The sequence below is a fragment of the Catharus ustulatus genome, chromosome 2 (assembly GCF_009819885.2).
Source record: "Catharus ustulatus isolate bCatUst1 chromosome 2, bCatUst1.pri.v2, whole genome shotgun sequence".
NCBI classification, from domain to species: domain Eukaryota; kingdom Metazoa; phylum Chordata; class Aves; order Passeriformes; family Turdidae; genus Catharus; species Catharus ustulatus.
In genome coordinates, this window is record NC_046222.1 from 45,438,860 (window position 1) to 45,465,951 (window position 27,092).

At 39.7% G+C, this 27,092-nt stretch overlaps 1 protein-coding gene across 8 annotated transcripts in view; it reads left to right on the plus strand.

The window, feature by feature from the left end:
• GRIA4 (glutamate ionotropic receptor AMPA type subunit 4) overlaps window positions 1–26,842 on the plus strand; it is a 217,930-nt gene extending 191,088 nt beyond the window's left edge. The window contains exons 14-17 of one of the 8 annotated variants that reach the window (XM_033086482.2): window positions 16,778–16,892; window positions 19,097–19,231; window positions 20,567–20,749; window positions 25,713–25,772. In XM_033086482.2, the coding sequence (XP_032942373.1) occupies window positions 16,778–16,892; window positions 19,097–19,231; window positions 20,567–20,701 (385 nt within the window). In that variant the 3' untranslated portion in view covers window positions 20,702–20,749; window positions 25,713–25,772. Of the gene's footprint in view, window positions 1–9,812; window positions 9,928–16,777; window positions 16,908–19,096; window positions 19,345–20,566; window positions 20,750–25,712 lie in introns of those variants that run through there. The other 7 variants (XM_033086500.2, XM_033086492.2, XM_033086507.2 and 4 more) reach the window with 7 other exon arrangements.
• The last annotated feature ends 250 nt before the right edge of the window (window positions 26,843–27,092 follow it).

The following is a 27,092-nucleotide window of genomic DNA, read 5'->3' on the forward strand; positions in this document are numbered from 1 at the left end:
CAGCCCCAGGAATCGCAGTGGCACCGCCCGGCCCCAGCAATCACAATGACACTCCACGGCCCCGGGAAGTGTGGCGGTGCTCCGCGGCCCTGGGAAATGCAGCAGTGGCCGGGCACACCACTCCCCTGCTTCCCAGCGGCAGCACCCCCGCTTCCCAGTGACCGTGGCAAGCGGGGCCAGGGCCACTTCCTGGCCAGTAAACCCCGTGATCCCGCGATTCTGTTACTAATTGGCAACTTTGTGAAAGTTGCACGCGGATCCTCGCTGCAAACAGAAGTGCGGCTAATAATCCAGTGCGGCTTATATATGGACAAAGAACAAAATGTTGCAGACACCCGGAGCTGCGGCTTATAATCAAGTGCGGCTTGTAATTGTGAAATTTCTGTAAATCTTCTGGCCATGATCCGTATTGGTAAATAATGTTTTCAGTCCTGTTACACCATCCATTTGATAAACATAAGATCAGTTGTGCAGCATTTGGTTTGGCTTTTTCTTGAGCTGGAGAGACATAAGGAGTTTCAACATATGCCTGGATAACAAAACATAATGTTGTTGCAAGAGGCTTGCACTAATGCAGCCTAAGTAGAAGATAGATCCTCACTGCTGTGACTCTCACCCCAGGCTGCTACTCCTGACTTTCAGCAGTGCTTATCCAACACAGATGGAACCTCTGCCTGGCACTGAACCACATGCTGTGCTTTGCCATGAAGCCCCGATGTGTCTGTGCCAATATTGTCATTTTCTTTCACCTGGGGGACCCTAAACTTAGGAGTTACTGGAGACGCAGGTGAAACAGTATCCAAACATCTTGCTGCAACACAACTGTGAGTTGATGTCTGCTTCACCTAAGGCATAAAAAGCTTTCTGCCAGCCATGCCAGAGATGAATGTTGCTCCATGTTAATTATGTATTGGGGTAGTAGAGGGATGGACTTAAACATGCTCACTTTACACATTTCAATTTTAAAAATATTACTGTAAATACTTTCAGCAATTTCAACTATGAAACTATAAAAACAACAAATTAGCACAGGGTTACTAATGTTTCTGCGGTGAAAGAGAGTTTTGAGGCACTTGGCAGTGGGGAAAGCTTATTCTGAGAATGATTCCTGCACTGATGCTCAGACAATTTTGAAAAAAATGACTAAGTGAGGGATTTGCTGAGGGTGGTGAGACTGGCACAGGTTAGCCAGGATTGCTGGGGATACCACATCCCTGGAAGTGTTCAAGGGTTGGATGGGGCTTTGAGCAACCTGGTCTAGTGGAACCTGTCCCTGCCCATGGCAGGGGAGGCGGAACTAGATGATCTTTAAGGTCCCTTCCAACCCAAACCATTCTATGATTCTATGATTCTAAGCCTTTAAAACATGTATTCTGGCTTGCAGGTGTTGGACTGAAGCAGCCTATTCACATAATCCTGCTTATGCTGGAACCAGCAAGAAAAATAATGCTTTTTAAAAAAATGCTCAAAGAGAACAGGATTAGGTAGCTGTTAGGAAAAGTTAAAATAGCTCAGAGTTGGCAGAAACTAGAATTTCTGCTGCTGCTAAAGACTGTGTACTGAACCAATATGAACAGTTTCTCTAGGGACAATTTGATGCGTTTTTTATTTACAGCAAAGCTTTGTATAAAACAGAGAAACAAGTTGAGTTGCAATCCCAAGTCAACTGGTGATGTTTTTACGCAGGCAAAATATATATTTAATTGCTTGTGCCAAGAAGTGTTTGCATACTGTAATTGGAATATTTTGCTGTAAAACAGCTTTCAATCTATATAAATATTTTAAACTACAGTCGTCAGACCTCTAGCTGGTGTAAATTGTCAGAACCTCTTTGAATTCAAAGTAGTTATGGCAATTTTTAGCAGCAGTGGGTCTCCCATTAATTGGAACGCCTGCTGATCCTCAAGGTGTCAGTTTGGCTCATATTTGTTTACAAAGCTTAGCTTGAGGAACTAAACTGTGTACTATACTTAGAATACACATAGAAGATGTAAATATTCACTGCCCTGGAAATTAACCATCTTATTTGGATGGCTAAATGAAGAGTGCTATATTTATTTTAATTAGCCACAATTGAAAAGTATCTGACAGCTGCTGTAAATGACTCATGTCTAAGCAGATAGGAATAAACACACATCCTTGTAAAAATATTAATATTTTGATATATTTTTCTGTAAGTGGTGTATTAAATGAAGTTGTACAGGGGATTTTAAAATAATGCTTTTAAAAAGCTTCAGCTTCTAATGCAGCACAGAACCTGCCCAGCACTTTTTTGATTTTTTTGGCTTTCTGCAGACCAGTCAGTTCTTCAGGGGTATGTGGATTTTTGCAAGATGGAATTCAGGAGGCATTCACTCTTTGGTGGGTCCTGAGCTGGACCTGAGCACTCTGCTGATCATGTCCTTTCTGTGATAAGCATGAATATAGAAATGGAGGAGCTTAGCAGAAAAGCTTGAGAGACCCACTGCAGAAGAGCTAGTATATTATGAAGACTCACTGCATGAATACTAGCAGTTGTTTATTTAATATAAATGCTGGCCAAGTTATTACAGCAAGTGCCAAGGACTCTACTTTGTTTGAACTAGTATGTGAAAATGTTTTGATGACTGCTATGCTTCAGTATTTGAATACAGTTTTTTTCATACAAGTAACATGACAGCATGCAAACCTTTATAAATCCCAGTAAAAATATTTCCCTTGTAGGATTTTAAATGTGTTTAAGAGGAGATGTTTTTAAGGTAAGCCTTTTGTCCTTACAGCTAAGGTTATTTTTCTTGTAAAAATGTTCATGCATTAGCTCTCCTTTTTAATATTTACATTATTGATCCTTCAAGCCTTCTGAGTACACAGTGATGTAAGCTTTGGCTACATCTTCCTCATTAACAGAGTGCTTGTTTCATTCCTAATTTATTAAACATATTCAGCCAGTGCCATGCAGCTTTGCACTTAATTTCTCTTGATGAATTGTCAAACACCCCTAAGCCGCACTACATTTGTGTTGTGTTACAATCTGCGATCAGTGCTTTTCAAAACATAGATAAAATAAACAGCTCAAAAGATGTGCAGGTCTTAATTTTTTGCTTGGTAAGGTTGCATTTTAATTTTTCCTGTTAAAAATTGTTTGAATGGATGATATGTACAAGCTATAAAAATGCACCCACTTGTGTTTTGCTAAGCACATTTCAGACAGATCCTCAGCTGCATCCAGGAAGCGCTAGGCTGGGGGGTGAGGAGAGGCTCCTGGCAGCTGTGGCCTCCTCTTCCCAAGCCACCTGGGCTGGATGCAGATTAGGTCGTAAGAGAATAACTGCAATTCACATCACTGAAATAAGGTCACTGACCTTGCACCCTCTCTGCCTTGTCCTGCGGGAGGAAACCCTCCAGCCTGTGCCAGGAGCGTCCAGGGCAGCTCTGCATGATGGCTGCACCAGCAGGCAGCTGCAGAGAGGAACATCCAAAGTGCAAGGAAGAAAATGAGCCTGAGGTTGCTTGAGGCACTTGCCAACACTGGCTGTGATACTGCAGTCTCAGGAAAACTTGTTCCTTTAGTGGTGATGCACCACCACACCTGTGGTTTTACTTTCTATTGTACAGTAGTTTGCTGATTCCTCTTTCTTTACGGGTACAAGTTCTATAGGAATATATGTGCAACAAACAGGACAATGTGGTCATATATTTTATTATAATAGAAAGGAAGCCTCTGTATTTTGCCAGTTGGTCCATATCTCACATATGGCCCACCTATGGAGCTTTGTTACTATAACATTCAGTACTCCTTGCCGAACTTTGTTGTATGTTCAGAGAACCTGACGTTAACCAGAGATGCCATCTCTGCACATGGCTTCTAAGCAACTGAGTGATTTGAGACTTGAAATCCCTTGTGGGGTTGATCTGTGAAAAGTCTTTTGGAGGGCTGGGGCCTCTGCTCTGCTTTTGCCTTGGCAGCTGCAGCAGTGCCCCCAACATTTCTGGGACGATGGGCTGTACAGTATGGCTGCAATTTAGACAAGGCTGGTTTTGTGTGTGTAGGGTGTCATTACTGAGTCCCATTATTCTTGCACATCTTGCTCGTTCATTATTGCAAGTGATCAACATCCCCAACTCTAGCAGTGAAACAACAGTGCCGCCGTCTGTGATGATAACTGCAGAACTGTGCTAAGAATCTGCCCAGGATGCAGGGAAGCATTTTTGCTATCTAACATGCCAGTTACACAGAATTTATGAGACTAAGTTCAGGAAAGGGATTCAGGAAAATGTCAAAGCTGTTTAAATAGCTAAGACATTTAAGTTTTCCTGGCAAAGCTCTACCGGCTGCCTAAAGTATTGTTATTAAATGCCTACAGCAGAGATTCTGCCTTTGTTGTAATGAGTACTTAGGTACCTCCCTGTGCCTTTATGCCAGTATCAGTATTTAGTATTCAAAAGCAGATATTCTGAGACCATACTTCATGGAGGCAGTCTCCATGAACCAGGCCAAGGCTGAGTCCTTGGAACTGCATTTTGGGATGATGCTGAATGGTGCAGATGGGTGCTTTCCACCCATCCTAAGAACCATAGTGCATCCAGAGATTTTGGGAACTGAATGACTTTAATGAAAAGCAGCTGTGGCTGAGAGTGTACATATTTGTATACAAGTATACATGCATCTGGATACATATTCAGCCTAACCAGGCTGGAGAGAGCCTTTTCTTCCTGTTGTGTGTATTCAAACTCTGGGCATTAGGCTGTGAGAACAGGCCTGATCTTACTGAGCAGAATGCATTTCATGTTTTAGTTCCTGATTTCTAAGGAGTGATAAGTTGCTGTGCTGAAATTGATGTTGAAAGTGTTACATTAGGCAAAATTATGTGTCCCTTTTCATGATATTCTGCTACAACTGTCTCAGATTTCCAGCAGTGCTTGTGATGTTGGCCATGGTGGTCCCTAGCTTGGACCTCTATCTCATTCCCTTGTGGTGCAGGGACCTTTGTGTGTCTTTATGCCCCTCCTGTGGTTGAGCATGTACATGAGCTGGGTTCCACAGTGTGGTGCACCATGGTGCTCAGGTCATTTGTTGCATGCCTTCCTCACTGCTTCTAACAGACTGAAGTCCAACAGATGGGTCAACTGCTAACCACTGATGTGATCCAAGCTCACTGGAAGTCCAAGCAAACCTCTCTGGCTTCCCTGGGCTTTGGGCAAGCACCCTGCTGCAATTCTTTTGGGTAACAAATGAGGCATCCATTTTGAATCGCTGATGCTATTTCGCAAGGGACTGGGTAGTCCTGTTGTCACCTGTATGTGCAGTTTTATAACTGTGTAAAGTTGTAAAGTGTATCTACAGCACAGATGGGCTCTCAGAAAAAAAAAAAAAGAAAAAAAGTAAAAAAAAGAAGGGATACTAATTAATGTTTTAAACTGCTTACTACTGATTATTTATAGGGAGATGGAAAGTGATTTTAAATGAGAGATAATGATTTGATTCTCATCATGTTTTTCATACTGTAATTCTAAAGGCTGACTAAAAATATCTGTGATCCATACATTGAAATCACTGTCCATGCACTCAAGTACTTGTGAAGTGAGGGCTGCACTTTTGTCTGAACTGGCTTGACTATTGCATGCAAGGACTCTGTTTTCTTCAGAGTAATGGAAAAGGCAGGACTGTGCAGTGACACCATGGATTAAGAGTCAAATATTAAAACCCTTGCCTGCTGTCTGCTGTTAAACCCTGACTCTTGCAAAGACCTCAGTTCCTTTTTTGAGGAATACATTGTCTTTAGTGGGAGTTTGGACTAAGTATTGGTATTGAGGATACAGTCCTATTTTTTAAGATGAAAGAGAAGTTTCTGCCATGGAGACTCAGGTTTCCAAATGCCTTCTTCTATGGCAGAGAGAAGTACTGTCTAGGATGAGTGTGGGTGACCTAGCCTGGCTCTGAGATATCAATATAATTTTCAATGCAGTTACCATTGCACGTTTTAGGCTCTCAGTTATAACCTACCTGGGAGGTACAGCAGTGTTGAGGAAATGTGCTTTGTGTTTTGTTGACCAGAAGGAAATTATTTATTTCCACATGTTGAGGTGGACCTGGATAACAAAGCAACAGAGAAAGCAGTGTGAAACTAACCTGGTTTTACATGGCCTACTAGACATGATGAGGACAATAATGTGTTACATTTATAAACAATACAGTTTAATTTCAGAGTGATGATTGCAGCTTAAATCCACATTTACTTCTTCATCCTTTTTATTTTCATTTCTCTATTGTGCTGTGAAACTGTCTATGGATATGGCTAATAACCCAGCTAAATAACCCTCTCATGAATGGGTTTCATTTATTTATTTATTACTCCAGGATTACTATCAACCAGCTGCAGCTTCTCTAAATGACTGTGGGAAAATTTTCCTTGATAATCTTTAATGATTTGAAAGATAAATTTAAACATTTGGCAAATGCGAAAGCTCTTTCCCTAACATGAAAATTAAACATGAAAACTTGTTGTTTTTAACTAATCTTGGAATACCCAAATGCAAGGTGTAAGTAGACATTAACTTGAAACAAAAAAGTTTTAAATTTTTAGGTAACATGTTCACCCAAAATAAGACAAACTTTGAAAAGAAAAAACCTTTCTAAAGATTTCAGCATAAGGACTTTGTCTAATTTGGTGAGCTTAATGTTCACATTTGAGAGACTACAGCTCAGAGGAAATAGTTTGAAGATGCTTTTTTCAAATAGACACATAGATAGGGCTTCCCATCTGCTTTAAAATCAGACTGAGATTAAGTGGCTTGTTGAATTGAGAGCTAGTGACAATTCTTGAGATACATTTCATTTTTCATGGGAGTGATCAATCCTGCCTTCATCTGTGGAACTGTCAAAGCAGCTGCTTATGTTATTGCTGCCCAGTGTGACAATTCGACATAGCAGCATTAAATTAGACCTTGGTTTGGATCCTGTTGAAGCAATGAGTTTTGACATTGACTTTGTAGGCAGCAGGCTCCAGATATATATCTAAGTGATTTTCAGAATAAGTAATGTTGTTCAGCGTCAGAGATCATCGTTCATCTATGGCCCCATCCCAATGTCCTTAAAAAGGTAATATTTATGTTTAGTGTACTGGAAATGTGTCTGTTAAGTGGCAAGGCTGGCCACACAGTTACCTTTCTGAATGGGGCTAACAGACTGAAAGCACAGGCTTCTTTTAATGAAAAGCTGAGTAGGAAAAATCTGTTGCAAATATGGTTCAAAAGCAATTGCTTCCATGAACAAAAGGGACAAATGAACAATTTCATTCCAATTTTGCAATTGCTTCTCTCCCTCTGGAGGGTGAACCATAATTAGAGCACTCATACAAAATCACATTTGTCAGCCTGGCTGCTAAATTCCCCTTAAAGATTTATCCGCCAAGAGCAGTCTGTTATCACTCCCACTACAGCCTACAGTTCTCGTTTTCACTTTTAGGGACAGACAAGCAATTACTTTATCTCTATTGAAAATCTGTAAGTCTAACTGCAGTGAAGTTAGGTAACATCAGGTCTACACACAAGTAGTTTCCAAACTTCATGACCAGCCAACAAGGACCTGTCTTTCATCCAGGAAGAGCTTTTTGAAAAGCTATTACCAGAAGACAGTAAAGATTTGTTCTGAAGCTGACGCTTGTCCCAGAGATGGACCAGTGTAGTAAAAGACTCTCCATAATCTGTGAAGTACCATTATCTGTACCTGGTTGCCAGGAAGATACCTGTCTTAATAAGAGAAAAACTTCCATTCTAAGACCAGAAAGAGCCCCCAAAGACAAGAAGTCAGCCATCTCTAGAGAGGCTGAATCACAAACCCTAGTGTCTTCTAGTGCCATATGATTTGATAGAGCCCTGCTGCCAGAGGATCTCTTCCTGGCCTTTGTCCAAGTGCTTTGAAGGTGTTGCATCCTCTCACTGTTGAAGTAAGGATGCTATTACAGCCATAGTTCTTTCCATATCCCACTCAGTTGTGACAGACAGATCTTGAGAGTATTAAACAAATTCAGAGGGAGAACCTCCATCTTTCTCAACCCCATATCACCCCCAAAGAGCAGTAGTTAAGCTACTGACACTCCTCAAATACTTTGTAGATGAACTGTGCCACTGCTCTGTGTGCCTCTGCAGATCACACTCAAGCTTGGGCAGAGACCCATCAGAGATAGCGTACATTTCTGATAGGTATGGACGCATTAGCGACCTCTGGATATAAAAATAGTAAGATACAATTTTACTGATACTGATGTAATTGCGCATCATTAGGATGTGTTTGTGACTGTTTAGAGACTTAGTAATACACATAGGAAGTTGTACACTTAAACAAGTCCAAAGTTTCCTTTGGAGATGATGAAGGCTGCATAAGTACCTTGGAATATTAGTTGTCAACTGATTTTAAAATGTTTTCTAGTGGCTATAGTCACAATAATAAATCCAGATGCCTTACATTTGGGTTTTTATGGTGGTCTATACTGTCTGACCGCTGCCATCCAGTCCTGATGCTCTCAGGACACCTAAAGGGAAACCTCTGAGCATGCACAGAAGAAGTGGATCCTAGGACAAGCTGTGTCCTAGTTCTTGGCTGAGTTTCAGTACAATTCCAGCAGCCTTGACTTCCTACTGAAGCAGTGGTTCTGTGCTTTAGCTTTGTGTTGGAAATGCCCCTCTGCCTGCACAGATCCAAAGTCTCTCTCAGGTATTTCTCTCACCTGAGAAAAGAGCATTTAAACATGATAAGGAGGACATCAGGCTCACAGAACCCCTTTCAGTCTGTTGTGCCCATGTCACTGTGTTGCTAGCAAAGCAGGATTTGTCTTTCACCCAGTAGTAGCATAACATGTATAAACTCTCCAGAGAAAAGTCCTCAAGGTGTCCAAAAAATCTCCTTGTATCTTGGGTCCTCAGGATGTCCAAAAACTTTCTTGTCTCTCAGCACTTAGCTAATTGGCTGGCTTTTCTCTTCCAACAGTGCTTGAGCTTCAGTTTGGCTGCACTGTTCGCAGGTTTCCCCAGTGCAGACACCTTCCTCCTCCATTCCCCAGGTGCTCTGTGGGCTGGGACACAGTGTACACTCCCAGAATAGCAGGGTGGTCCCTGGAGTCATGGCACTAAGCTAGACCCCAGGTCTTGCCTTTCAGCTGAGTCTCTAATGTGCAGAGGATCTAGAGATCCTGCATCCCAAATGCACAGATGTGCCAACAGCAGGGCTTCAGACCCTGGGGCACTTTTGTCCAGTGCTTTCTATTCACTGGCTCTGGATAGCATCTTAGTGTGTGAGCTGTTAGTCTTAGCTCTTCCTTCCACAGCCTGTTTTTGGAGCCCTAATCCACAGCTCATGCAGGATCAGTCTGAAGAGCTTCATGTCAGAGCTGCAGTGACACAGTGACTGGCAGTGTCTAGCACAGGCAGTCTGGATCTTGCCTCTTTAGTACATGGGGATACAATTTCTCATCTGCCTGAAAAAACAGCCTGGGCCCACACTGAACGTACTTTAAATATAGATTCGAATCAATCTGTGTAAATCATTTTTAATTCCAGGCAGAGTTTTATCACCATTTTGCAAAAATAGTTTGGGTTGGTTGATAGAGTTTTTGCATTAAAATCCAAGCTGTTCTGAAAATTGTTTCTAGAACTGAAAACACATTTTTCACATTTGGAAGTAACCACAATTATTTGTGCTGCCAAGGGCTTTGAAATATGGAAATGAGAGGTTTATTTAGTGTGTGGATCAAGCTTATAAACAGCTTAAGTCCTCATTCCTTCTAACATCTTAACAGCTGTGCAGTTTCTTACAAAATATGTTTTATCGTTTCAAGAAATGCTGTTAACCTCGCAGTTTTAAAACTGAATGAACAAGGCCTCTTGGACAAATTGAAAAACAAATGGTGGTACGACAAAGGAGAATGTGGCAGCGGGGGAGGTGACTCCAAGGTTAGCCTCAATGTCACCAAAAGCGGGTAAACAGTATGTGAAGTAATTGGTGCATCTGCTGGGGTCTGACCTGCGACAAAACAGCTTCACCAGTAGCACAGCACTGCTGGTACCTGCAGCTGAAACCGAGGTGTATGCAATTACTGTCAAAGCAAAAATATTTGCATTTGTTTAAGCACCCCAAGGGGAACTCATAAATGGTCTCTGGGGTGAGCTCTGTCACCAGTTTTCAGAAACATGCCTCTTCTGAAATTGTGGTGAGCCTTTTCCAAGTTTGTTAAATACCTTCAGAAGCTGCTAATCAGCTAAGACTTTTTTCCTACTATGCGGTACTACTCAAAATATTTTTCAGGGATGTTAGAGAAAAAGGGGAAAAGAATCAGTGCGACTATCCCTGAGGGGTAATTTAATGTATGGTCCAAGCTCAGGGATCCATTGTTGACATAAACAATAGTGGTAAAAATCACAACTTCCACAAATATCCAAAATAGGAAGACAAATTTCAGATAAAATATCTTCATGCTGACATTTTCTGATATCTTTCCAACAAATTGAAATCCATGGTGGTTCCCTAGGCATAATTTACCAGAATTTATGGGACAGGAATTTTAGGCTGCATGCTAGGCTGAGGTGTTAATAGCTTCATATTCCTTCTGCATTCCCCTATCTTCCATATGGCCAATACTTCCTTGCTTCTTCACAGCTTTGTTTGAGAAACTGCTTGGTGCTGAAAAGAAGCAGAAATGTGGAAGATGGTGAAGTGGGGGAGAATTGAGGTATTATAAATACCCCTTCTGTTCCAGGCAGCATGTAATAATATTTATTTATGTGCTTGTGTGTGAACAATACATTAGAGAATGCTGCACAGCTAGCTGTGCAGGCACCGAGCTAGTCAGATACAGATGATTAAATATGACTAATTTGTCATACACAGTTTATGTAGCTTTCTTTACAGTTGCCTACATGTATTTTTTCTTACTATTTTCTCTCCTTTTTTAGTCCTCCTGCTCTTTTGTCCTGTGTCCTCGCCTCAGGGACCATCCCTTGGGCTGTTTTGCACTCCCCCAGAACTGGTCTCCTAATCCTCTTCACTTTGCCTGCAATCCTGCTGCTCTACCTATTTTTCCCCACACCGCTCTGCTCGCCAGCAGTCACAGTTTCAAAAATGGTCTCTATTTTCTCTTCCAAAATATTCAGATATATTAAACCAAATAGCACTTACCTCTACTCAAGTCTGAGCTTTTGCATTACTGGGGGAGGAGTATTTATTTATTCATTTAATGTCACAGACAGAGAATAAAATCATTAAAATACCTCAATTTTCTTAGAATATCCCCCTCATAAGCTTGCAGTGGTTGCAAAGTGAGACAAAAGCTAGATAGCAAACTAAGGATATTTTTTTAACTTACTTTGCCTAATTACCAGCCACAGGTACTGTTAGTCATGAAGCAGGAAAAAGGGAACAGCTCATGGTAGAGTGACACACAGGGCTTCACCAGGGAAATGTCTGGAAGTGCTGAAGGAGCAAGTCTGGTGTTGGGGGGTAAAAGTAGAAAAGAAAGGTGAGGAGCGCAGTTCATGGAGAAACAGAGGACCTGTGAATGCAGGAGGAAGGAAGGAACACATTGCCAGTGGAAATAAACAGAAGGTGACACAGGCAGCTCAGGATACACTAAACAATGTGGTGGGCAGGACAGCGTTAGCAAAGGATGGAGAACATGACAGAGCTCAACCCGTGGTTCTGGGACAATACACAGCCTGCCATGAGCGTTCATCTGACCTTGGGCCTGTTTCTTGCCACAGTTTTTGCCAGGCACAGCTGAGTGAGTAGGCAGTATCCGTGGTCCTGGGAAGCTCCAGGTCTATCGTGTGCCTGCACTGCCCACGTTTGGTGGAACCAGGCACATCATGCAGGTGAGCAGGCATTCCCATGCTTCTCAAAATCTGCATTGCAGCAGCATCTGGTCTTGGGTTATAAACCAGAGCCAGGCTGATTCCCAAAGGCTAACTTAGCCATTTATCATCTGTAATATTCATTTCCTTGTTCAGAAACGGTCTTGATCAATTGAAGTCAAGACCCTTTCTACTGAATTAATGGAGCTCTAAGTATTTTATTTATTTTCTGGTAGCAAATTATTATTAGTGGAATAACCAGGACACCGTGCACTACTTTTGTAAACCTGATAGCTACAGACAAGTCCTGAACTAAGTTCCTACCTTCAGAAGAAGCTCAAGAATACTTATTTTCATTGTATGAATTTAAGAAGAACAAACTCTGAGCTTTTTCAGCAGCTTTAAATTTCAGGGCTTTTCACTCTCATAAATGAGAAAAAGAAACTCCTTTTCTCTTGAAAGAAATACAGCACCTGAGGCTTGACTGATAACTGTGCTATTACTATTTGAGATTCATTATTCAGAATATGAGAGTGTAGACCCACAATAACCCCCCATGATAGTACAGAGGACTATAGAAATGAGGGAGCTACCAGAGAGTTCAGCTGTTCTTTAAAGTCTTGTATTGCTCTGTAAAACAAGATGTATCCTACCTCCATTCTCTGCTCTTAAAAGGTTGCCTCTAGTCTCCCGTTTATTTTTCCCTTTTAGGGACAATCTTCCAATATTCAGAAAGAGTTCAGAAAGCTGTCCTGTGTGAACCACCTGTGGTTTAGTGATCTGATTAATTAGTTCATGATTTAAGATAAAAGTGAGTTCCTCAAGTCATTTGAGTGCTTTGGAAAGTGTTGCCTTGGATCCTAACTGTATGCCATCATTTCATGTGGTGCATGGGAAAGTACTAAAACAGCTTCTGCCACTTTGCTCCATTGTTTTTATAAAGTGTGAGTGAACAGAAGCTGTGCTGATGGAGATCCTTTCCTGTCTCTGCTGGCAGCCCTCAGGAGAACACAGTTTTTTCAGTCAGCTGATGAGACTGACCTTACACTTAATTAAAGGCTCAGCCATGAGTGGGTAATGAAAATGTTCCTAAAATATACCCATGATTGCATTTTTTAAATCCCTTTCTACCAGAATTCTGTATTTGTTTCAGAATCACTCAGTATTGTGATTTAAATGTTATAATTGCCCATTTGTCGTCCTGAACACAGCTAGCTCAGAACTTCATTAATGCCATTTTAAAGCACTTTGATTTTGCTGATATTGCTGGCTCAAGATCCAGCCTCAGGCTCTAAAAAAATGGCCCTTCTAACACCAAGTGATTGATGACAGGATAGGAGGAAATGAGTAAGAAGCCAAGAGAGGAGGCAGAAGAGCTGAGAACGAGAACGGGATGAAAAGTTAGAAAACCAGTGTCCCTGTGCCCAGGTCAGGCTGTGCCAACACCAACTTCAGCACCTGAGTGAAGAACAGGGTCTCTGTGCAGTCACACAGCAGTTTTGCACTATGGCCACTTGGGGCAAATTCTTTTCCATAGATAAAGGCTAATTTTAGTTATTACTTCTCATATATTATCCTTACATGAACTTGAGGCAGTTGGATCCTCTTTATATACAACAACAGAGCTTCTCAGCAGCTGTGCACTGGAAAAAAACTACACTGATTTTCACAAACTGTTCCAGTTTAGCTGAAGATTTAGCCCAACATTAGTAATTCAGGAATCACTAATGAACAAAACCCAAATCTATAGTCATTTTCTAGTGCCGTATTAACTTTACAATACTGAACTTAATGGGAAATTTAATTATAAATGTGACTTTAGTGCATTGCTCTTGTTCACATACAGCAAACCATACCAATTTTTTTTTGTTTCTGTCCCCTTAAATATCAGTGGGACTATTTACCAACTGATTGTGTAAGCAATCTAGTAACAAGTTGTAGTTTCTGAGTTTGTGACTGGCACAGTCAAAATAAGTGACTTGCCCTGAGAACCAAGGTGATCTGGACATGCATGTCCCATAACAGCTGTTGAAAATCTCCTACTGAAAATGAAACAAAGAAACAAACAAAAAATGCAAAAACAAACAAACAAACAAGCCTAAAATACATTAAAATGCACTACACCTGCAATCCCTTACTGTGATTGCAAAGAGGTGTATATGCTGTGATTCTGAAAACATAAGCCCCTTAGTCTGGGCTTCTTATATTGGACCATGTGCACTTCCCACCACAGCTGACTGATTTAAATTAGGACATAAATCCTGTTTTGAACGAGTAAAATATTTTAAAATATTGTAATGTATAATTTTAAGTTTTTCTCAGAATACTTTTCCCTCATCACAGCTGGGACTGTCTGTGGGCAGATGTGAAGGAAATGTCACAGAGCCTTGTTAAGGTAGGCAAGAAAGAGAGGACAGGCTTTCTTGAGCTTCAGAAGGGCCTTAAATCAGAAAGTTTTCCACCAAAATGAGTCCCATCACTGCTGCATTCCAGGGAAAAATGGAAACTTTCTCTGCTGACCATTGTCATTGAGTTCATTTAGAAACTGAAGATAGAGTGGCAATTTAAAGTGTGAAATTTATTGTTTTTCCTGAAGGAAAACCTGAGAGCTTCCTTGCAGAGACAATGCAGAAAGGATGGCATTAAAGGAACTAAGGTTGCAAAAAAGAAAAAATCCCCTGCCATTTCAGGCTTTATATGACTAAAATTTTAGTGCTGAACAAAAAAAAAAAGAAGCAAAGGACATGGAGACATCTGTTTTCTGATTTGTTCCCATCTTGCTGCTGGCCTTAATAGTTCATATCTATTACTAGTAATCAGTTTAATCAGTTTAATATGCAACAACTCCTTAGGCTTCTGATTTTCCAAGTGAGAACAGTACCTGTATACCATCTTACCTTTGTCATAACCAGCCCTGTTACCCTGATGGGATTTAGGAGCATGGGAATGAGGCTCAGTGCCAGTGCATGACATGTTACAGATGATGGCTAGTCAAATAATATTAATTATTTTGCACTTGTGCTAGAAGCCAGCAGAGGATCATGTTGACAGGCAACTTGCTGGCACCCTAAGCCCACTCATTTCACAGCTGTGGGACTTTCATGTTCCACGTCAACCTGCACAGCCTGCTGCCAAAAGCCTTAAGGCAAAATCTAAGTTTGAATACTGGAAAAGAGCAAAATATGGGCATTTTTGTTTCTAGAAGCAGAGTAATGCATATGAATTAAATGTGTGGGATTTGGAAATTGGATAAAGCTTTTCCTTTACTTAGAGTGATCACTTGAGAATTCCTGGGAAATCCTCTCACCCAACTGTGGCTGTCAAAAATTTCTCCAAGGCACCAAGGTTTCTTCAGCAGTAAATGAAGAGACAGGCATCTCAACATCATCCTTTGTTAATATTGATATCAAAGATCACCATTTGGAGATACTTACCTCTTCCCATTAACTGCAGGGATGTCTGGACAGACAGACAAAGCATAATTTAGGGGTGAAAATAATGAGGTGAATTCCCCCACTTTAGGTACATATGGAAAGAGTAATCAGAATGTAGGAAGTAGCAGGGTCCCTAGAGCTAAGAATAGCAGACAAGGCTCAGAAGCTGTTACCTGGGTACTAAATAGCTACATACAAGCCTGCACAAATATATTAATGCATAAGCATTTGGGGATTTCCAGTTAAATCAGTTATAGAGTACAATAACACCCTTTCCTCTTCAATGCAAACTGTTTTAGTACATTCAGTTACACTATACTAATTAATGTTTGCACTGATTATTTATTTATTAAACCCTGAATCCATAAGTTAACGTTTAAGTGATGCATGGATTATGACATATTATGGGAGATACATTTTCCCATAGGAATCTGCTGGCACACACAGGATCATGTCATTTAACATCCCCAGAAGGCTATCTATCACATGCCATTTCTGTTTATCTCCCTGCTTCTCTGATATATAGTGTATTTGCATGCACACCGGCACATAAATAGATATCCATATAAGACAGATATCCATTAAGAGTTGGGCAATGATTTAAAGTGGGAAGTACATAAAATGAGTCTGTTAATAATTTAATACATTTTTAGAACATATAGTTATAGGTCTGCATAAAGTGGGGCATTACCATAATACTCTGAGATTATTCAATGAGTTTAAGCAACTTCACTGTAAACCTATAGCATTTCATGATTTTGAGGCATTGGATTAGGTTTAATTTCAATATTAAACTCTGTTATGTCACCCACAGCAAATACCACCAGGAAAAAAAAAGCTATTCCAAGTAGGAATTTATCACCAGCCTGGGATCCTTGAAATATTGACATGAATAAGTGAGATTTAAGGAAAAACTTTGAATTTTAAAATAATGTTGAAACAGGAAATGAAAATGGAAGACTCACAGTCCTTCTTAGCAGGAGATAAGGGGATCTTCGCAGCTCTGCCCCCAAATTCTTTGCATGCAGACCTCCTATTACAGAGCCATGACAAATGGTTATGAGCAGCATACTGCAAGAACCATCTTCTTTCCTTGCCAGGATAATTTTGAGGGCAGTAAATGAAATACCTATGGCCAAATAATATTATTAGTTTGTATGCATACAAACTAAAAACAGATTGAAAGCAAGGAACACAAATTAATGTTTCTTAAGTCTCATATGCAGCTGTCTTGCGTATATCTCTGAAGGGTATGCTGTTAAAATGTGTAAGCCAATAGTTTTGGGTTCACAGTAATTGCATACTATTTCTTTACAAATCTTCCCCAGCAGTATGTGCCTGTTACCTAAAGCGATGGAGCAGGTCCCGGTCATATGTCTGTCTCTAAACCTGGGCCAACAGTACATGACATAGCACCCACTGTGGCCTCTGCTCTGTCACTTTGCAATGCGATTCTATGTAGTTTTACTTGAATAACATAAAATAACATATATAATGTTATTTATGTTATTTTCCACGTGAAGAACTCCTGTAAACCTTGCCGTTTTGAAACTCAGTGAGGCAGGCGTCTTAGACAAGCTGAAAAACAAATGGTGGTACGATAAAGGTGAATGTGGACCCAAGGACTCTGGAAGTAAGGTCAGTCGCTACAGTTCGGGACCTAACTATCGTGTTCACAAAGCAGTAGAGGAAGTAATAAACAAAATGACATAGAAATAAAATAAGCAGCTGTAGACACAAAATGAATCAGCTTCGGCCCATCTTGATGGGGGGCACGCTTTAATTTAAGGAAGCACTATTGCATTTTAAAGTCTCCAGTGATATAAATCACCAGAGATCATCCCACATATTCAGAGCATCTCTTGAAGAAATACAAAGCAGATTTTTGGGTTTGGAAGAGGCAGGCTGGATTAGTTGTTTCCTTCCTGCCTGGAGGGTATGGACTTTTCCCATTAAATACTTAGGAAATGCCCCTTCACACCTTTTGAACCTGGCCCACCTCAACAGTTTTCTGAAAAGGAGAAATGCTAGCAGGAAGGATTGCCTTTCATTGCTGGCCAGGAAGGTGGTGTGTTGCAGCCTCTGGGGATGTCTCTGGCTCCTCAAGAGACAAGAAAAACTTAACTTGAGCTTCGAAGTGAAAGGCTCCAGTAATTAATAGTTTCTACAGCTTCCAGTGTTTATCCTAGTCCATACCCAAACAGTAATCCTAACAGCTCGTGAGAGCTGACAGATCCTTCTCTCTTTGGGGACAGACCCAGAACCAGGTGTTTTCGGCTGGGAACCACCACAGTCAGTGCCAGCCCTGTAGTTGAGGAGTCTGACATTTCTTCACAGTACCTGACTCCATGCCAGCCTCTGCAGCCACAGCTAAAAGGAAAGAATGACAGGCACTGACTGCTGCTGACTTACCTTGACAAAATTAGCATGGGAAACAAGCTTTCAGCACATTTCACTTTTTCTGGAAAGTGCTTTGAAAAAAAAGGTGTGAAAACCATTTAAGAGGATGGCAAAGTACCTATAAATAACAGCTGAGAAAGCCTCAACCCACCACCTACATTAGGGCAGGTATTTCTCAGTCCTGCCTCCTGCTTGTTTGCAAGCACCATGTTAGCAATTGCCACCCGAGGAACAGTCATCTCCAAGATCCTTGGACTCCTCCTAGCCAGCTAGAAAGGCACAGACAAAGCAGAACCCAGCTATAAGCCCCGATCCCCTCTGTGCATCCATGGGAATCTCTACTGTGCTAATCTACTCATTACGCAATGAATAGTGCTTCTTTAAATTAAACATCCAGATTTTTTGCAGTCTTCGTAAGTTAAAATTTCATAGAGATTACAATCAGAAGTTAAGTACTCTCCTAACTTTAGCTAAAGATTATAGTCTGCATAAGTATAAAGCTTTATAAGTATTTTAAGGCACATGATATAGCATATGAAGTCAATCCTGAGAGTTCCTTGAGAACTATGCTGAAAAAGCACATGGATTTCAAGTCAAAAAAATGTGCTTTATAACTAAGTAGTGAAGTATAGAGAAATGTAGAATAGTTATTTACTACAATACGCCCAAGAAGATGATTGTAAAATTATGTATATTTAATAATTGACTAAAGAAAATCCTCACTTTTATCTAAATTATTAAAAATGTGTTAAATTGCATAAATTGATATTTAGAAGTATACTGTTACTGAGCTTAGTAGTCCATGGGCATGTTCCAGAACTGCATAGTAAAATAAAACCAAAATGCAATAATAGGTAAGAGGCAAATGTGTATGGTACAGTGCGCACTTTCAAAGGAACTGTTTGTTCAAAGAAAGAACTTAAGCCTCACATGTTATTTTCACCTGTCATTTAAGTATTGGAAGCTCAGTCTGGATCTTTTAAATTAACAGCAGTACCTATCACAAGTACAATTACTGGTTTCTGTAAAGATCAAGCAGAGTCTTGTCTGATATATAAATGGATTTCTGGATTCCAAGGCTTCTGAAGAGCTTTGCATAAATGCAGTTTCGTATCAGTGCTGAAATGTCCCCTAAAGAGAGCTAGACATGTCATTGTTTAATTCCCCATGTAATGGAAGTAATATTTTGCAGTAAGCGAGCAATGACATCCTGATATGTTGGCAGCATACTTGGAATATTCTTTTATGCCAACCAGGAAAACTAGTTGCTTAAGATATATCTTATAGATCCAGATAGGTCAAATTTTGCTAAAGTATGTAAACAACTGTCATTAAATTTCAGCTAAATGTTGTTATTTGTCTACTTCTGATGTTTCAATGTGTGGTTTGTGCTTCTTGGGACCCATTTTCCAGGGTTAACTGTGTCACTTCTGTTTTCCCAGGACAAGACGAGTGCCTTGAGTCTCAGCAACGTTGCTGGAGTCTTCTACATTCTGGTTGGAGGCTTGGGCTTGGCAATGCTGGTGGCTTTGATAGAGTTCTGTTACAAGTCCAGGGCAGAGGCGAAACGAATGAAGGTGGCAAAGAGTGCACAGACTTTTAACCCAACTTCCTCGCAGAATACCCAGAATTTAGCAACCTATAGAGAAGGTTACAACGTATATGGAACCGAAAGTATTAAAATTTAGGGGTAGGACTTAGGGCCTACTACAGCGAGTGGGTGATGCATCTTGTAACGCAGTGTTGTGATATGTCTGTCTAGTGGTGCTTGCTTCTGAACAGAGCTTTATATTTTGGAAAACTTCACTGCAAAGTGGTTCAGTTCTTTTGGCTGCAGATGTACAGTATATTATTCTATGTTGCTAATAGACATCTGCATTGCAAAGAATTTTTAACATGAAAAACACATTTTGAACAACTCAAAGTTGTCAAATCAGTTGAGAGATGACAACTATTTTAAATAAGAAAGTATGTATCCAGAGGGCCAGTTTTTAAATACTTGATTGGAAAGTCTGTTTTCCAAAAGGCTTGCCCTCTACTAGTGACAAATTGCTGCAAGCCTGAATTACTCAATGTTGGCCCTATCCGTAACCAAGATTTAGGATAGGCAACATCACTGAACCATAGTTAATCTAATGGAAGAAAAGGCACTGTTACAAGAAGTCTAAATGTTGTTTTAGCTTCTCCCCCTCCTCCCCTCCCTGTTCCTTCACCCTCCCTTCGATACATGTTTTATGCTAATTGTGCGGCTTTTTTTTTTTTTCTCCCCACGATATCCTGCTTCAGGTCAACTTTAGCCCACTGTAATAGTCACAAGGAGTCACTACCCAGTGAATAGACCTTGATTATCATCCTCAGCTTTCAGTAACAAACCCCCTTACCTAGGTCAAGACTAGTGTATTTTAGACATTCATGCAGTGATTTTGGAGGCTGAAGCGCTGATGCTGCCGAGCTGCATCCTGCATAGCTCCCCTGAGTAGGTGTGCAGGGATGGTTTACTAATGTACTTGCTCTTGTCCGTACAGTGACTATCTTGCCAACTAATCATTAGACAAATCAACTCTGTGACCTTTGGAAATGGCATGCAGCAGCAAATTGAGCTTCTAAATATAACTTTTGCGTAGCTCCCATGCTATGCTGGCTGCTTTTTAAGTGAGTATGCAGCTAGCACCCTACCCTGTCATGGTAGAGCTCCCTTGCCCTTGCAAACAGCAAGATCCATGTCTCCTCTGTTAACAACTACCTTCAACTACATTTTCCTGAGCCATCCCTATAGTGGAAGTAGAAAACACACATTTAGGGAAATTAGATTACTAATTTAACACTTATGTTGCCACCTAGGAAAAAAAAAAAAGCTTATAGGAAACAATTGGAAATCCACTTATTATTTTTTATTTATTATTTATACATAGCGCTGGAGTAGACGGCGCTGTACAGTAGGTGAAGTGTGCCAGACACACAACAGGTCCCTGTCCCGAGGAGCTTACAGCCTAAAGGCACAGCCCGTACAGTACCGAACCATACAGTACAGAGCAAACACAGAGTGAGCAGAGAATGGTGTTTGAGCATGCTAGCTGGAGCGCTGCGAGGAATAGGTGGGTTCTCGGGGCGCGAGGGAGGGGGCTGGCTGGGAAACTGTCCCCTAAATACTCTTCTGTGGGGTTTTCTTTTCTTCCTTATTCTGCAAAGAGTCATGACCCTGGGTATATTCCAATTGTAATAGAGCTGCCAATTCACCATGTAAAAAAAAAAAAACAAAAACCACCAGAACCAAAAAAGAAAACAAATCCAGTGTTAGCTGTGCATTTTGCTCACTAGTGAAAATGTGAAGCACACTATGGGTCAAGGGGACTCCAAGAGCATAGACCAGTGCTCATTACCGTGAACTGGGATACAGGACTTCCAGATGCTAATAATCTCCCAAGTCCACTCCCTGCTGTCAGTAATAAGGGTCTTAAAAAGAAGTAATCCTGTGGAAGTCCTTGTGCAAAATGCAAGTGAAGGGTGTTTTTTTCCTTTAATATCTCTAGTGATGTGTTCACAACTGAGAATGTCCCCAGGCTGGTATAAAAGTAAGAAACCCAGAAAACATATTCCTTATCAATTTTACAGAGTGCAATGCATTCAAAATACAGTCTTAAAAAAAAGCAAACAAAAAAGTTAAGCTTTCATTCAAATACTGACCTGACCCAAATTGGCTGAGTGTGCTAAACATGACTTGACAATCCCCACAGTTGCCAACCAGCTCTGTTATTCCAGTGCTACAGACAATGATTACACTTGCAGAAATTTTTTGTAGTCTTAATATTTTCTTATCATATCTTTGTGTTTGAAGGAAAGATCATAAGTACCTTACTCTAAAGTTTGGATTTCTGTAGGACTTGTAACACAAATGAATTCCTATTGGAAAAATATACTTTAAACAATACAAAAAAACCAAAAAAACATACAAAGATGTTGCATTTCATTTTACAAGAAATTAATTTTTAGGTCATTCAACACCTGTGATAATTAACATTTTAGGGTTCAGACTTTTAAAATTCACAAAAAAATCACTAGGATTTTGAACAAATAATTAAAGACTTTTGAAATTTTTCTTTCTGCTTATTTGGCATAATATTTTCGTGAAATTGAGAAATTTCAAGTGAACTTCTTATAAAAAATGTTTATGCTCATTTATAGCAGCATTACAGAGCCCACAATGATGGCTGCACATCTTTGTTAAGCATTTTGAAATCTTTGATTTTTTTTTTTAACATTTTTATCCAAGGATTAAAGAGATCGAATTGGGACTAAAACTTGCTAATATAGAAAGATGCCTGGTGGTTCTAACCTGCATGAGTAACCAACACATCTGACTTTTTAAGCTAACATAATAGTTTTAATGGTATATGTTTTAAACTAATATAAAGTAGCTTAAATAACCCACTTGACAATTAATATTCATTACCATGATTTTTATTTTAGTTTCATACAGTCAAACATGAGTTACCTCAGGGAAATTCAGCCTGCCTGCAAGAGAGCTGAAAATGAAAATGAAGGACTAGTCTGTATGTCTATATGATACTGGACTAGTCTTTATGTATGGGATAAGGACATTCAGAAGCATTGGCAGGCAGTTGTATCTACTAAAGGCAGGGAAAAAAGTTTGCTTTAAGGAGGGAACAATCCTTTCCTCTTCCTCTGGGCAGCAGTTTTTCCATTTGTATTAAGCCCTTAGTGTACAAGTAGAGCTGATACCAAGAGCAGTGAGGAGCTTTACATCCTTCTGTTCAGCTGCTCTAAGGCAAAGCCCTGCTGAGTTCCTCAGCCCAAACCCACAGGCTTTTGAAGGGGTTGTCCCAGTATCCAGCCAGCCTCCACCACCCCCTCTCCATGGCCTTCTCAGTGGGCCATGAAGCTCAGGAACCAGCTTCCAGCTCAGCTGCCTTCTCTTGCTCTCCCATCCCATGTTGCTGTTTATAATTAATGAATGAAATTAATTTCCAAACCAGAAAAAGGAATGAAAGACATCATTATTACAAATAACTACAAAAAAAGGTGAAGTGCTACAGGATGGCTCAGTAAGTGTGTAATGTACTTATTTTGACTTGTATACTTTCAATTTCATAGTCAAGAGAGTAAAATACATTAAAAGTTCATCTTAGATATTTGGGCCAAAGTCACCTCCATATGACTGACCCAAGTACTAGAGGAGCTTGAACAACAAAAGAACCCACACAGGCTAGGAGATTTGTATTACACAGACTGAGGATATCAGTTTCTGAAATTCCCATTTCCCATTTCCCATTAGGAACAGGGCAGTCAGGGTTTTCAAGTGATTAACTTAACAACTAATCTAATCATAACTAATGACAAATTTGAAAATATGTTATCACTATTAACTGCATACACTTACCAAAAGGAAACCTTCACGGTTTGGGTAATATTCACAGTAAATACTGAGACTTTTCCCTCTTATCCCAGCCACTCCTGAAACTGCTTTTGCATCCAGGCCACAAATCTGAAGTTTTATCAGCAGAGTTAAGCAGAGTATTAGCCTGGCTTGATACCTGTAGCTTAGTTTAAACCACAGAGCAGACACCTCCCTGGTTACTTGGCCTTATGGCACTGTCCCAAGTACAAGTTTGACCTGCTCCTCATGGCTTTTTAAGTGTCTGAGTTGTCCTGTGGTGTGTTGCTGAGCTGTTGTTAGTCTTGCACTGAGGTCAAGAGTTATTTCCTTGCAGCTTTTCTGTTTTTCTGTGGAAGGCTGCTGAGAAAGTGGTGTTCTCTTATTTTTTTTCTTTTTTTTTTTTTTTTATCCTGAATCTCTTTTATTGTCTTTCTGTCCTGAGTGTGGTGTCAATGGCCAGAAAGTTATTTAGGCTGAGCTACTAAAGCACAGTTACATACAACCTGTGTATCCCATACAAATCTGAGTGCTCTCACTCAGATTTCCTGGTGGGAAACTCTGAATGGCCATGAACAGATAGCTGATCAGTGTGCTGGAGAGACTGGTACGCAAAGATGACTTTCTGGGAAGTTTAACACATCTGGAGCAAGCTGTCCCTTTTCCACCCAAGTTGGCTTTCTAATCTGGTTTGGACTCTCATCCCTCTCCCACTAAAGCACCTTTAGTTTTTTTCTTGCCACTGGCCAGAACATGTTCCCTGTACTTCTGCAGTTACCAGCACCCATTTGCAGTGGGACTCAGGACATGCACCATGTGCAAATATACCACACTGCATTGTGTCCATGCTTTGCAAATGCAGAGATCTTTATTTGCTGCTGGGAAATTGTTAAAGTTTTTTGGTAATGTATAGGCCCAGATTCCCACTTTGTCACCACTTCTGCTACACTTTTTTGTATCTGGGTGTTGTTTTCAATCAAGATATGCTTAGTTACAGTTCTTGTCACAATGTACAGTGGCAGCAGGTAAGGTTTTTAAAGGATGTCCTTTACCAAAGCCAAGGTTTTTCAGTGTAAGGGGAATGCCATAATGCCCTCTGTAAGCTGAGGCCTTTCCCTGAATTTGGGTGCTTTTGAGGGCTGAAGTTTTTAGGGTAATTGGTTTGGAAAGCTGCTTTTAAATCCAAGCTCTGACTGTGCCACAAACAGCTGCTGTATTTTTGACAACTTTTTGAAGAAGCTACTGATAACAATGCAGTATTAGACTGGTATATTTCCACAGAAGTGCACCAGAAGCAGTGGAAATGTTTGGGAGTTTTAAGGACTCTTCCTCATCCCTATATACTCGTATAAAAATTTAACATCCCATATCAAACACCAGCTCAGGATTTCACTGCTACCTCAGAAGGAGAAACTGGGCTCAGAGGGATAAAGTTCAAAATGTAGAGATTAGTAATAAAGCAAACAAAATTACTTTAGGATGTTTGTCATCCTTTTGCTCCTATGTGAATGCACCCTCCTATCTCCCTTTTTTCCCAATTGGTATTTCTGACTGCATCCCTGTATACCATTTACATAGCTTCTCCTGACTAGAAATCAGATTTCCCCACTAATTAATATCTTAACATGGTTATCTCCAAAATCTCTTTTAATGTAGTATAGTTTGGGTGCCTTGCTGCATTTTTTGACCTTAGATACTCGCCCTAATTTTAGTCATCTGGAAATCATTTACTTTAAACTAGTCATCTTGGCTTTTTTATAATTATGTGGGAGAGTCCTATTAGATATGAATACTGATATTTGGATGACTAAAGTTATATGGCATAACTACTAATCTTTTAACAAATCTAGATATTTTGCTTGAGTAATTTAGTCCCTAAACAAGATATTTTGTTCTGATTTACCTGAAACTGAAGATTTTCAAGTAACAAAAATTTAAACCTTCCTATGGGAAATTTAGGCATAATGTATAAAACTGTATTTCCTCTCAATAAATTACATTTTCTTTGAAAGTTATTACCTTCTCTAATTGTAGGAAAATATATATAAATATATATAAATATAAATATAAAAATATATATATATATATATATGAAAGAGATTTGAGGACAGTTCTCAGATTTCCTGATATTAAAATTTGCATTGTGAAAATTAGTAATAATTTCTTTAGATTTGAATGATGGAATTTCCAGAGTGATAGCAGGTACAGTTATTGCAATTTATAAACAATATTCAGTAGTTGTATTTAATCCTGGCATTCCTAGTTGAAGGTCAAAGCCTATAAATACCTGTGCATGACTTTATTCACAGATGCTAATGCTTTCAGGTTCCAGAAGGTCTTCTCATTGTATATAAATTTAGTTTGAAGCAGTTTAGATGAAGGTATTACCTCTTCAGTTAATTTCATTATCAAATTCCAATTTTATATTTAAATCAGTAACGATTTATTGTAATGAGATTTACCCTCAGAATTGCTAGTCTTTTTTCCCCAGTAGACTTAAGTGATATATATTATATTTATGATGATTAAAATTTCTATATTTAACATTAACATGAAAAAATGCAGATGTCTAAAATTTAATATTTTGGTGTTTGCTGTGTCCTAGTTAGTTGGAGGACAGAAACATGGTAACACTTTCCTCTCTTCTGCTTTTTCTTCCAACCTAGCTTACCTTTTCTGAAGCCATAAGAAACAAAGCCAGATTATCCATCACAGGGAGTGTGGGAGAAAACGGACGCGTATTGACTCCCGACTGCCCGAAGGCCGTGCACACTGGAACTGCAATTAGACAAAGTTCAGGATTGGCTGTAATTGCATCGGACCTACCATAAAAACCAAAAAAATAATTGAGTGCCTTAATCAAACTGTGTTGGTGACTGATGGGAACACAGCACAGACTGTAACGACATGGGAGTGTCATTGATGAACTAATAATTTGGCTGAGAAAGGGAAGTACGTCCAAATGCGCCAGACATCATCAGCAACAATGTGTGCATGAGCTCAGCTCGGAAACCCAAACTCAGATTTTATATCAGGAAAATTCATAATTTAGTTTTGTTGGGGGGAGGGGGCTGGGAAGGGTGTATTAACAGCAACAAATTTCACTTGAGTGGACTTAAAACTAATAAGACTTGCCAATTTAGCGCATTAAACTGTGAAGAACATGCTCAGAAAGGACACCATTTTGGTCTTTGTCTTGACAGAGAGAAAAATAGCTATAGAAGTCAATGAACATGCTAACCTGTGTCTCCAGAACATCAATATATACAATGGAAGAATACTCAGCTGTTCAGCTGTAGAAATGAATCACTAAACTGTGATAAAAAAATAATAAATATGTAAATCCTGTGAAAAAAATAAAGAAATTATTTACATTTTCTTTGGAAAAAGAGGAATATTGAAACATGCTTGCTTTTTAACTGATGTAAATTCAGTAGAGGACAACACAATTCTTTTTTCTAACCATCTTAGGGAAAAATCATTGCAATAATTGATATAAAATGCCATCACTGTAATAAAATTCAGAGAATTTTTTTTTATAAAAGTTGTTGGTCATCCTCTTGTTTGCTGTTACCTTCATTCTGTTCCATCATTCTGTGTTCCACAGATTTGCATCTGTCTAATACAAGAAACAAAATGATAAAATGTTTAGAGTACTTCATCAGTCTGCAGTGTAGAATCAAAAGAGACTACGGGTCACTCATGTTACAGATATTATTTATAATCTTGTTCTGTGTAAGAAACTGTGGTTTTTGTACCCACCAAAAAGAATAAAACAACAATTGTTCTTATAATATTGACAGAGCTTGAGTTGTTTTCTGATCATTAGGGATGCCACCTGGAAAATAGAAAAGGGCTGTTCATTTCTTACAACAGGATTCAGAATTTTATCTGAATCAGAGTCAGTCTGAGGCCCTGCACATTTCTGAAGTGCTTTCAAGTCCATAGGGAGGAGGGACTCTGAGCAGCTAAAGGATTGTCATGATAATTCCTAGGTATTTTAGTACCAGTCACTGAAAACCTTTCTGAAGTTAGGGAACCATTTA